At 44.4% G+C, this 13567-nt stretch overlaps 1 protein-coding gene across 2 annotated transcripts in view; it reads right to left on the bottom strand.

The window, feature by feature from the left end:
- The window catches only part of ULK1 (unc-51 like autophagy activating kinase 1), an 80886-nt gene that overhangs the window by 19925 nt on the left and 47394 nt on the right, over positions 1-13567 (bottom strand). The window contains exons 12-16 of one of the 2 annotated variants that reach the window (XM_074159327.1): positions 8561-8649; positions 6311-6476; positions 5010-5070; positions 4594-4683; positions 451-576 (exon numbers count right to left, since the gene is read on the bottom strand). In XM_074159327.1, the coding sequence (XP_074015428.1) occupies positions 451-576; positions 4594-4683; positions 5010-5070; positions 6311-6476; positions 8561-8649 (532 nt within the window). The remainder of the gene's footprint in view (positions 1-450; positions 577-4593; positions 4684-5009; positions 5071-6310; positions 6477-8560; positions 8650-13567) is intronic. The other variant, XM_074159326.1, reaches the window with a different exon arrangement.

Below are 13567 nucleotides of genomic sequence, written 5' to 3'. Positions count from 1 at the left end.
ATTAAGGTAAAGTAAGGTAAGTTTTGTAGCATCGTCTATTTTAGTTGTTTATCTCAACTTTTTCCTTTTATAAAGGCATCTGCCAGAGGGATGGTTCTCCCTGCTTGGACACCCATTCCAGGGCTGGCATGGGAAAAGCTGTCAAGACTCCAAGTGGCTCAGCCTGCACGGAGAGTTGACAGGAGCTGTCTCACATACACACAGAGACAAAAATTTACAGCACACGGTAACAAATAAATCTCAACACTGCTACAAAAATACCCCAAAACTATGTTACCATATAACACACAGCACATTGGCTCCCTACAGTGAGGGGGAGAGGCCATCACAGAGGGAAATTTTTAGAGGTACAGAGAACAAACTGTAAAGCAGTTTGTTTTACAGCCCCCAAACTGTAATACCAGAGCACCTGCACTGCTGTTACCCCCTCCTCCTAGCCCCAGCGCTTACCGTGGAGAGGCGTATTGATTGGGAGACTGCAGGTTCTGCTCGATCCGCCGGTAGTTATGAATTTGCGTTGGGACCGGAATGGGCACGGAGTGTCCGTACTTGCTGCTAGAAAACTGACCTGGCCGGCTGTTGAAAGGAGACACACAAAGAAAGGCTCTGGTAAGGGGTGGGCCTTCAGCCAGGTAATTGGAGGTTTTATCTTCGTAAAGCAACTGTACACAGGGAGCGTCCCCGTGGCTGCTCTCAGGTTGAGGGTTTATGTTGGGAGGCAGTTCAAAGTCGTATCAAAGGGAAGTGGCACCACACATCTCCTGAAAACCGGCACCTTTCCTCCAGCATGATCCCCACCCACAGACTGAAGTTAGAACATACACCCAAGCTCACCACTCCCTCCAGGAAAATTGGAGCCCGACTATTTCAGGCCACAACTGCCCTAGTTTCCAACAGCTCAGATCCACAGCCAAAGAGCACATCACTGAACAGGGGCTAAACATTTGTGGCTCACAAAGGACACCAGCAAAGATTTTGCTGCCAAGATCTACTTGCGATTCATGCCGAGGCACTGCTGCTGCAATGGCATTGCCATGAAAGTCTCAGCATGCCACGAAGAGAATACAAACTTGTGGTGTATATCACGAGTATTTGCAAGCTAACTGCAGGGTGGAGAAGGCAACTCGGGAGACAATAAATCTGGAGGACAGGAGTTGGTATCTATATATCCATTAAGGTCAGCTACAGCATCACACACGCAAAATGGGACATGCCCATTTTGCAAGCTTCAGACTTTCTAGTTCCATCCAAGGAGGTTAATCAGCTCATGTCTGATACCTATTCTCCCGGGTGACAGCTTCCCCTGTCACTCTTAGCCTGTACACCACACTATACACAAACCATGCAAACAGCACATTTAACTAAGTAGCCGCCTAAAGTCTTTTCCCAAAGGGTCCAGAATTCTAGGATTAATTGCCATGGCAATGCTATTTACAACTGCCAACACCAATTGCAGGGATGTTGCACAATTACAGAAAGATCTTATTGGTAATGAAGGCTTCTGCAGTTTTCCTTGTTGTCAGTCAAGGACACACGCCTGGGTCTGTCCCTGAGAAGCAGGAAGCATCACTTCTTTGGGTCTAATGCTCAGAGTGAAAGTGTTTTACATAAGATGAAAGGAGATATTTAATTCAGCAAGAATGTACATGCACATATAGGGTAAGAGAGAAAGGTTTGTGACTTATTTGGCAGTTCATTACCAGAATTTCTTTTTTGGGAAGGTCAATAGTATTCTGTAGCTTATGGTGACTGTTTTAAACAAAGCTGACCTGCAGAAACTTGTCTGCAGATCTCCACATTGTGCACATGAAGATGTTCCTCCATCACAAGATAACCAGATAACTGGAAGAGTTCAAAATGTGCTTCCTACTTCTTCACTTCTCTCTCAGTAGGTTTACTAATTTTTTAAATTCTATATATTCTTCCTTGTGTGCTCTTGTTTCTTCCATCATGAGAACAGACTCTTAATCTGATGTTTTACTCTACAAGGCAGCATGGAAGACTTGATTTTTCATTGACATACAATAAAAAAAAAGACATTCAAGGTTTTTGATTGCTCAGCAGAAAGGTGAGGCTTTGGTGTCTCTGCCTTCCATCAGTGTACAACATGGTGTCAAGTCAGACATAAAGCGAACAGAGCTTTAACCAAGAAATATGAGGGTTCACGTCAAACTTTGTGCACATCCTCACTTTCAATATACATTTCAAATGCTATCTTTCCATCTAGTCAAAATCCTTTGGAGGCAAAGGATCCTCCCTCTCCCACAGAGTTATATCAAGTCCTTACAGAAGCCAGGTTTCTCCACAAGCTGCAAGCTGCAAAAAGAGAGCATCCAAATGAGGTGACATATACTAACCTTGTTAATTGGCCTCGAGCTTAAAGACTACAATTGACCATAAATTTGCAAAGACCTAGAGATAAAGCTGGGACAGGGAGTTTAATTACTTGGCAGTAATTAAAAACCCTTTGAAAATGGTATTAAATCCATTGCTGTGGGATACATCCAAGGAATTACCTTTTGTTAGACTTACTAAGCATCTTCAGCAAGGATGTGCTTTTAAAAAAAAAAAAAAGATACATTAATTACCAGCATATTTTAATTTTGCCTAATTCTTACCTTCTCAGTTAAGAGCAAGAAGAGCTACTCTAGAGCATACCACGACATCCTGAGGAAAACCTACTGCTGGCCACTCTAAAATAGCCTTTGCTTTCTGTCCTAGTTGGACCACATCCAGCACTGCTTGCTAGCCTAGAGCCACACACAAAAGCAAGTGCTCCTGCTTGGGAGCGAGCAAAGACAGAGGGAGAGAAGATCAGGAATCCTCTCTGCCAGTGCTGAACCCACGGGCCTCATGACACCTACAGCGAAGGGCACTGAAACCCATGTCAACAGCAAAGGCATACCTGGGTGGCACCAGTTCAAAGCCCTTTCAGGAGACAGAACAAAGATCATGCTTTACCCTCTGGATTCAGAGTGACTGCTCCAGTCTTTCATTACTTATGTCTTACTCCCCATCCCGGACAGGGTAGGAAGTAACTTTTCAGTTTCTTCAAAGCAGATAGAAAAGTGGGAAGTAGCACTAGAGGGTTTGGTATCTGCTCCACAGAAGATGCTGGGAATGAGTAGGAAAGACAGTGAGAGCAGAAACACATTTAGATCATATCAGCTGGCACTGATTTGCCATCTGCTGATCCAGTAGAATACGATGAGGCCAGTTTGGTGAAGAGAGTGGTGAACACTGAAAAGTAGGCAGCATTTGTAGTCAACTTCTATGAATTTCCACTCACTGCTGTCCAGAAACAAGGCCAAATCCTTTAACAAAGCCTGATCCCGAAAATGCAAAGGAATCAGTTAAGGAGTAAGCTGTTAAAAAGCTTAGCAGGCGATGGCATAAGAAGCCTCATGTAATTAAACTCCACACTGTGGTACGTGCTTGCCAATTAATCTGATCACGTCAGCAAGTCTTTGAGCTATATTCTTCTCCTTTACATTTGTGTGCTTTGAGGCTATCTTTTGTCATTTTCTGGGCTCCGTTTATGTGATAAGTGTGTTCAACACATAGCCTGGGACTATGTATTCTTTGTAAGAGAGACTTTAGGGTCATCCATGAAGTCCCCTTCAACTGCCCTCCCCCACCAGGTGCCATACTGACAGAATAGAAGATGAAAGCTGTCCTGCTTCCCCAGCAGGCAAGGATGAGATGGGAAGAACACCACCAGCTCCCTGTAAGCTAAGCACATACCCTAAAGCTTCAAGCTCTAGAGTCAACGGGATCATCTTCCACAGACCATTAACATCTTGTGAACGTAAATGGGTCTGGGGGCCCTGGTGGTGCTGGGCAGCTGGTGCCATTGCGTGTGGGCAGCTGTCACCTATGACATTTCTGAACGCCAAAGCTGAGTTCATAGCAACTGGTTTAGTTGGAACTAAACCTACAACCACGCCTGTTTGCACTTGTTTCTTCTGCACCCTCTGTTACTAAACAAGGCCCATGTAGCAGCATGACTTCATACAGCTTCATACAAAGCTTATACTTTGGAGCTTCAAGCAAACTGCAAACAACTACATCAGCCCATATCTGCCCTTCAACAGCAAGGCGAGATGAGCAACACTCCTCCACATTTGCCCTCCTATCTCTTGCCCAGTAATTCAAGCCCGCAGTAGTTTCAGCCTTGGCTGAAATGTTGTACTCTAATTCATTGCATTACTTCAGAAGGGTCTTAAACTGAAATATTCACCGCCTCTGCAGGCTGAGCACAGAAGGGATGAGTAGCACATACATGCCAGTGGAGTCCATTTACTTTCTGCTTGAGAATAATCCCTGGCCCTCCAGGGAACAGAGTTAATTCCAGCTCTACTGCATTCTCTCCTGGCCCCTTCCTGAGGGCCAGAAGAGGGAGAGACAGGCTCAGTAGTTGGGAGTGATCGGTGCCTGAGGCTGGGGAGTTTCTCCTGTGTGTTTCTTGTTACCCTTTAAAGAAGAGATGTGGATCTTGCTCAGCATACCAACATCTGTAAAATCCCCTCTTGGAAGCCAATGGGTGTTCAATTAAACAATGGTTCATAGTCACCAATGAACAGTCTTTCTTACCTGGACGGGCTGGGAGAACTGCTGTATGGCGGTGAAGGAGATGGTGTCCTTCCCTGGCTTTCCAAGCCTGCTGAAGTCACCAGAGAACTCCTGAAGAATGATAGAAAGAAGCCAGCTGTTAGAGCCTGGGAACCACCCCTGCGCACCCCTACAGAGCTGTGTCTGCCTAGCACCTTCTGCCCACTCTAGTCGTAGGAGCCCTGGTGACTCTCACGCTGCCCCACATACACTTTGGTGTTCAGATGCCACATGCTGATGATCTAGCTAAAAATGGTCAGGATCAGACAGGCGACAGTTATCCCTGAAACAGAAGGTAACTCAGCAAGATCTTCCCTCCCATCCACCAGAACCCAAAAGTCCCTAATGCACAGTATGTTCTAGTGGCTAAACTATTCCAGTTGCCTCGGTGGTCTTACCCGCTGTACATCAGGCTGTCTTGGATTGGTTTCCCTCCTGCAGCCTCAGCAGCTAAATCACCTGAGGAACAAGGAAGTGCAGAAACAGATTAATTCAAGATAATTTTCTTTAAAATCTTTATATATTCTGAGCAAAGGAGGTTTTGGGTAGAATTTCCTGGTCCTCCAAAACCTGCTGAGTTGCTTCTGAAGCCATCATTTTGCCAAATACATATGGGCTGAAGCTGATGTGGATGCTACTGATTCTTACACCCCGAAGTTTTAGAAAATTTAGGCTGAAAGGGAGCCCTTTTGGAAGGGGGCCAAAACCTGTCAGAATCATTTGGGGCAACAGGTATATGCCCGCTTGGTGCAAGCAATTAGCTGCTGTGTAAAAAGACAGTGGTGTATGTTGCACGTAGGGCTTCCAAACATCCCTGTCCTACGTGGCCAAAATCAAGGGCAGCCAAATGAACTGGCAGCTGGATACACAACACAGGGGAGTTTGTGCCTTTTCCAGAACATCTGAACACTGGAAATACGACTATCACAAGACAAGTGTATACTAGTCCCATCACTGCTCCCGGGAAAAATACAAACAACACTGAGCTCTTCCTTATCAAAGGCTGCACAGTGGAGACCTTTCACAGATTGCAGTTCTGCCCCTCCAAATTCTTGTTTTAATACAAGTAGTGCAACTGTGGAAGGATGAATCACAGCATTTATCACCAAGTTCCAACTCAGTAAAGCATCAGACACACAGTCAAGGCTGAACAATATTCTTCTGCTGGTTAATTAAGTACTTGTGCATGGACATTCTTAGGCATGTGGCTGAAGACCTAAATCTTTGCATACATATGTATTTTCAAACAATTTACATCAAAGTATAAACACAGAGGTGATAAAATTAAATTTAAAATGTTTTTCAAGTATAAAACCCATCTTGCTAGCTGAAGTCCTGTCTTGGACTGTGATGCTGAGTGAAACTGAAGACAAGATGACATGGGAACAGCTTCTCTGAGAGGAAGGCATTTCCCTCTGAGCCTACTTATCTTCTATTCCATTTGGATTTCCAGGTTCAATCTCTTATTGAGGTCCCCAAATGATCTTCACTCTCAAATCCTATCTTTGAGGGTAATTACAAAACATCCTATGAAAGTAGCCTCTGAGACAGATGTCTCTTCCAGCTTGAGAACAAAACCATTCCTGTTATTCAGTCAAACCACACAGGTTTAATTGCTCTTTCAGCTTTCTAGTAACTATCCTTAAGCACCCACATCCCCCTCTGCTTAGAACATTTGCATTTCCAGAAACCAGCTTACTTGAGAACTGTGCTGGGACCATAACGAAGTCATCTGTGTCACAGGACGAATTCTTACTGCTGCTTCCAGCAGACTCCTTCGATCCATGCAGAAAGCCGGGGGAATCCTGGGTCGGAGATGCCAGCGTCTTCTCCTGCAGCTGCTGCTGCATCTCTCCAAGGGACTGCTAATTCAAGAAGAAAACAAACACTGGCTTCAGCACAGCTACTTCATCATTCTGCTCAATCCTTTAAACTGAGCTGTACAAGGCTACAAACAACATTTTGCTGATGAACCAGGGCTGATAGTTTGCCAGAAGCAGCTGTTTAGTTTACTGAAAAGGAACAGCCTTTTATGTCCATGTCAGAACAGCCCATCTTCCGTTACACAAAACATGCCACCAACATGTCTGATGCCCCCTAGATAAGAAAAAAAATCACTTGAGGTACTGCATCCCTCTGCTAAGGCTTTCTGGATCAATCACGTTTTCTACCAATTCAATTTAGTATGGCTGTGAAACAGAGAGGAACTTTCAGAGATAGCTTTGGTTGTTCTTCTGGGGTTTTTTTTGTTTGTTTTGTTCTTAAACATGAAACATCTGGCCTCTACTCACACTTTGGGGGTAAGCAGAACTCAGGAACATGTACATAAGTGCCCCTGCACTTTCAGGACAACCGTGTTTTGTTGTAGCTCCAATAAGGAGTTAAAGAAAGGCTTAAAGGAGGCTAAGCATTCAATAGATGAACACCTCACAGCCATCAGAGGCAGAACAGACACGAAAAAGTCCTATTTTTCTGCTTCCTTCAGCCAAACAATGAATAGCCCCACAATCCTCACATTTTGCAGACAGATGGAGGAGGCCGGCTGGTTTAAGAAAGCTCTAAGACAGCTGAACTGCCCACAGAGCAGATCACAATCTTTATCCTAATGCATTTTTAGGCTAAGAAAGACTTCAATCAGCTTTCACTTGGGCCCCATTAAGACCTTGTTCACCCTCCAGTGACTCTCCTCCTGTACCAGCGGGGACTCTCTCACTGTACACGCAGTACCGCAGAAGGAATTTTCCACTGTTCAAAGATGTCTCTTTTCCACCCAACCTGCTGGCTCTGCCCTGCAGACGTGGCGTTTTCACATGCCAAGCCAGAACACTTCCATCAGCAAAACTTCAAAATGCAGAATGGGACCAGTGCAGAAAAATTCTGACACAGGACCAGCTCCTGATCTGGCAGTGAGTCAGCCCTGGTTTCCCAAACCAGGAAATCTCAGAGGAGAGTCTGCTTTTCACACCATCTACCCATTCATGGAGTCTCATGGTCAGGAGGGTTTCAGCCAACAACCCTCTACTTGGGGCTGCAGCAGGGAAGAAGCTCTCAGGGATGCAGTTATGTCACATTCAGAGGAGACCAGACCTCTCCTCTCTGTACAGCCCACAGCGTCACGAGCACCTACATCGACTTCTGATAGTGCCTCTCAGCCTTTCCCGCATCAGGTTGAGACATCTTGGCCCAGGGAAACTCAGAGAACAAAGCAAAAAAGCAGTAATAGCAGGGAGGAAAAAAATTCCATCCTTCTCCCTTTCCCTACACATCACACCACCAGCATTCCTGAATTCAAAGTCAAAAGGCAGCTTTCACCAAGAGCCTCCGAAAACAAGCTTTCAGTTTAGCCAGCTGGAGGAATGTCACTTCACTGGTCAGTTAATATAGTGCCCTCCAGAAAAGGTTTCATCATTTCATGTAACCAGAAAGAAAAATCTGTCAGTTCAGATCCTCTCTCACAAGACCACCGGACTGTGGCAGGTCTGGTCTGAGCAGAAAACTTTGCTGAATGTCCCTCTGTGGCGCATGGGAATGCTGGTCAGAAAAGAGGGGGGTCACCTCACAAAGGAGGTGGATATGCTGTCAAGCTGCAGAGACTGTGCTTGAAAACAGAACTTACAGTCAAGTAAGCAGTGCTATGCCCTGAATTAGCCACCATTTTTTCGTTCCAAGGCACTCTCCACCTCCGTCAAGACAAGCTAGCATCATTAATAGCAACTTTTCGTAAAGGCTTTGCATATAATAGGCAATGGCAAACTGAAATATTTCTTGTGGAGAGAAAGACAATCTTCAAGATCCAAACTCAGACTGGAGAAGACACCGAAACAAACCCAGGCAGAACTAAGGTGTTCAGTGACTTGTACCATAAGACAACAAAAGCAGAGGCCTTGTTTCAAAGAAGCAAGCAGGGAGACCATTAACACAAGCAGTACATCCTCTGAGCTGTACTTACGGGAGGTGATGCCAGGTGGGAAGTAGAAGAGCTGCTAGAGGAACTACCAGAGCCTGAACTGGGATAAGAAGGCATTGGCACCGAAGCAGCTAAAAACAGCAAAAGACAAAAACGAAAGAAGTTGTCAAACTAAGATCAATAAATAATAAAAAGTCTTCATCATCTTTTCCCATCAGCTTTATCTCATGTATCAAATGTACCCAATTAAAGAACAAAAGAAAAATTAACATTCTGTTCAGTTATATGATTCACATCCATGCACTCCTCCGTGCGCTATTTCACAGTTATAACTCACAGGGTAGAAGGTCTCAGAACATCTGACTAAGGTGGTTCCTGCCCTAAAGAGCATCTAAAGCATCTTTGCAAGTGAAGGGAAGGATAAACAGAAAAGTGGTCCGAGTTACTCATGTCAGGGACAGAGGCTAAAAACTAGATCATCCCTTACAGTTTCTTCTTCATCAGACCCTGTGGCTCAGCACACTTAAATCAAACGTTGGGAGGTTTGTGCTCAATTAAACACATGCCTACTCAAGCCCTATGCGCTTGCTGCCCAAACCATCACTTGGGCACTCCAGGCTATAAAAAAAAACCAAAAACCCACAGAACGAAACAGTTCATTACTTCCTATACCTTAACACGTTCTCCCTCGGTCACTTCTGCAAGTCAAAGAGGTTTTGCTTATTTAATCTCTTTGTACAGAAATTGTTCCACAGCACAGGCTATTCTCGCATCCCTTCCTTTCATGTTTTATTGTTCAATATCAGAACTGCCCACTTTATTCACTTCATTGTTGAACTAGCTTTTCTAATTCCCACAGAAGCACAAAGCTCACACTGAAAGGACTAGTTAGCATTGAATACCTTCAGGCAGAAAAGATGATTAAGGCATCACAGGAGAAAAGAATACTCCAACAACTTATGCAAGTGAGGTTCAGTAAATAACTTCCAAGAGCTTAGCTCAGCCAAGGAGGGAGACAAGTCAAAGGTAACATCAGCTCCTTAAAGGACTTTGAAGTATTTAGTGGCTCAAATTCCCCAGTCCGCCCGCCCAAGACTGAACAGTGTGGAAGAGTCCCAACATCCCCACTTTAAGGCAGCCTGAAGTCAGCTTTTACTCTGCAACCATTTTGGTATTTGAATGACTTAAGACAGATCAGAGGCGACGCTTAAATGAGGAGAAGAACGCTTTGTTTCTCTGCCATTATGCTGGCAGAGAATTAGCAACTTGTATCAGGTTTCTACCTTTACGGGATCTGTGCTAATGACTCCATACTTAGTACAAGGAAGGTTAATAACACCTAGAAGAAGAATGCTTATGTTTGAAGTAAAACTACCTCTGTCATTAATCACATTAGACACTACAAAGTACTCACTCTATTCAACGGGCTAGAAAAATAAAAGTACATCTCTCTGCAATTAACTGTTGAAACAGTGTTTTAATGATAAAAGAATGGGAAAATATGCTTTTTAATAAAAGGCTTTAAGAAGTCTTTCTATGAAGCCTATCAAAGAAGGTTAAAAGATGACTGAGTCAGTGTCTCCTAGCACAGAGAGCAATCACTTAGACGCTGAATTGCTCAGTCTGACAGATGTAACAAGATCCAACAACGGGAAAATGAAGCCAAAGCAGCAAAGAATTAAAATATACATTTTCACATAAGTAATCAACCACTGTAACAGTTTAACCAGGGTCACAGCGATCTTCTCTACCCTTTGCTAATATTAACAGAACACAAAAGCTTTTTCTGGAGAGGCTAAGTTATGCTGCAAATAGAGACTGGTGCAGCAGAGTCCCGGGGCTCGTGCAATAGGCAGCCGCAGGGGGAGGCTGCATGGGGCTGGTGCCATGGGGCTGGTGCCATGGGGCTGGTGCCATGGGGCTGGTGCCATGGGGCTGGTGCCATGGGGCTGGTGCAGTGGCACACGCCGCTGCCTTCCCCTCTTGTGCTGGGCCACAGCGGCAGCGCTCACTCTGCCACCACTGGGAGGGTTGGCTCCGTAACAAAATAAATCTTTCCAAAGCTTTGCAAGAGCCTGCTTTTTATCCTCTGCACTTATTCTACACTTGATTTTGTGCCCTTGATGGACTGTCCTGTTAAAAGGCACTGCCCTGGCTCCGGTAAAGGAACAGGAACCATGGTCCCCTGAAGGTGGATGTTCTGGGAGGTCAGTCAGGGCATGGAGAGCTCCACCGCCTGCACCCATGGCAGTGCTGGTTCACACTCCCCACGCTCTGGGAGCACACAGAGTGGTCAGAGAACTGGCCTGTCAAAGGGAGAGCTCTCTCCTGCCTAACTGCACAGCTTCCATCTGCCCACAGAGTCATCCCTACCACCTTCCCTGGATACCTAACACCAACAATCAGAGAGAGGGGAAAAAAAAAAAAAAAAACCAAACAAACCATTTTTATCCTGCTAACTGTTACAGAACAATTCACCCTTGTGCAGACAGACCTTCCTATTATGGAAAGTACTTTTAAGAAAAGGTAAATGATTTCTCAACTGTATCCACACACGCTTGCTGCAAGACTTCTCATCACCATTCATTTTAACTGGAATTGGTATTTTTGTTAGTCATCTGAATGCTCTCTCAAGGTCCCCTCCACTCTATTTTGGTTCTGTGTTCATTATTGATTTAAACCTGGCTGGAATTAAGACTTTTCTATTTTTGGCTATTTGTTTTGAACAGTTTTCTATTAACCTATAAAGGCCGACAAGCAAGCAGACTTTGTCACTATCATCTGAAACTCAAGTTAAAACTATCTGCATGAAGCACACCATTATATACATTCTATTAATCATGTTCTAATTTAAAACCCTATAAACTCCCAAAATTCGCACTGTAATGCTGTGAGGTCCAACTCAAAAGGTCCTGACACTAAAAACGAACTTTCATGCATGTAGAACCATGAGGTTTGGCTCTGACAAACCCTCTCTGACCACCACATCCCTGTTGGTGCATTTTTCAGCGTCAGCCACATAGGGCAGCATGAAAGCAAGACGCTTCTTCCATCTCCTCCACACACCCTGGCACTCCCAGTTTAAAATTAAAAAGGGTGCACATGCTTGGCTCATCATGTTTTCAACTCAAGTCTGAATGCAGGGAATGTTAACCTGAACTGTCAGCCCCCACCCAAATCCAGAAATTGCTGGATTGTAATTGTAATGTAAATAACTGTGTTTTCATAATTGTCCTCTCCAACTTGTTCCAGCAGCAAAACAGTCATTCTGTATGTTGTGTAACCAATGCCAACTGGTTTCAAAATGGGAGAGCTGGGAGCCATAAAGGCAAGCCCATGCTCCAACTGTGTGGATCTTGATACCGGATCCCACACCTGCAAAAATCACTTCTGACAAATCACCCTACCAGGGCCTCAGTTGTACTAAAAATACCTGAGCCTCAAGCTTTATGTAAAACCTTATATGGAATCCGAGTTTCACACACACTGGAGAGATGCATTTTTGTGATTATCTGGGTTCAATTAAAACCAGTCATCAAAAAGTTACTTAATTGCAGTCTCTGACAAGGCAATAGTTTGAGTGCAAAAACTGAAAGGACTTGCCTAAAGAATCAGCTGGTTTTTAGAGTTAGAGAATTTGTACCATTAAAGTCTTTTACGTGCAGAAGTCATGGTGATTTTTTGCTAGTTTTTATCTGAGTATTTTATGTACCAGAAGATTATAAAAATGGTAGAATTCAAGTTAAGCCTGACAGATGTTCCACACTTCTGAACCATAACCGCTCACGTCCCATGCTGTCTGAACTCAAGAGTAAAGGAGGAACCAGCTTGCAATTCATTAAAGGCAGGAGCAAAAAAAACTCCAAAATACTCTGCACGGGTACCAATTACAATGTGTTTACTGAGAGAGGACTTGCACAAGCATCTAATTATGCCTTCTCATGCATTATTACTGTAACACACTGCCCCATACCATATGCTGATCAGACCTGGCTACAGACGGACGACATTCTGACTAGACACAGTATTTTAAAGACTTTATTAATAAATATTTTTTTTAATACATCTAAAGTACATGCTCAGTCACAGGTACAAAACCCACAATATAAAGTATAAATAAACAAACAAAAAAGAAAGTACACATTTTAGTTAACAAAGCCCGAGGCCCTGACCCCGGTGCCCAGGCAACAGCCTTTGCAGTACCCCCTGGATGGCAGCAGGCTCAGTCCTTGCTTCACTACAGGAGTGAGATGAGAGGAGGATGCGAGAACAACCATCCCTCGAAACCGCACTGGAGAGGATGAGCTTCTCAGAAATGTTGTATTTAAGCATTTTTGACAGAAATGTTGATTTTGCTGGAGTGTCTTGAATAAACACGCAGATTCATTTAAATGAGGGGGACCATCCACCTTAGCAACTTCAAAATTATCCTCTTAGGGAGTTATCCACATTTGAGGATTCCCCAATTTCCTGGCATTCCAAAATTACATAATGTTAAAAAAAAATTCTTTCCAATGCCATGAGATGGTGTACTAACACATATCCACACCGAATGAACAGCCGCTGGCTCTCACTTTATTTTTAATCATTGAGTGACCAGCTCTGAGCCTGGGTGATGTGCTCAGCTCTGCACGCTGGTGGCAGCTCTCCCCTTCTGCCCTGCCCACAAGGGTACAGAGACCACCACGCTCTGCCCAGACTGCAAAGTGTTCTCAGGTGGAAAGGAAGCGCCTCACCTTAAAATTGGTTTGGGACTTAAATGGATGCACAGTTGCCTACACCTGCAGTGCAAGAGCCTCTGAATAGAAGGCCCTTTAGGCGAAGGCCACACAGCGGTCCCTGAGCTTTGCTGAGGTCTCAGCATGTTCATCACGCAACAGCTACTACTCCAACACAGATGCTGATACAGATCATCCAAACTCCTCTAAGAGAAACTCGCACACTCAAGTGTGAATTACTTAGTCCTGCTTCCACCAAAGACAGTGGTAGCCCAATTATTAGATCCCAAGGAGAACAAAAACATGAGGGCACACTGTTCCTCTCCTCACT

This window comes from Numenius arquata, chromosome 16 (assembly GCF_964106895.1).
Source record: "Numenius arquata chromosome 16, bNumArq3.hap1.1, whole genome shotgun sequence".
Lineage (NCBI taxonomy): Eukaryota > Metazoa > Chordata > Aves > Charadriiformes > Scolopacidae > Numenius > Numenius arquata.
The sequence above is the reverse complement of the archived record's forward strand: the minus strand, read 5'-3'. Positions and strand labels throughout refer to the sequence as shown.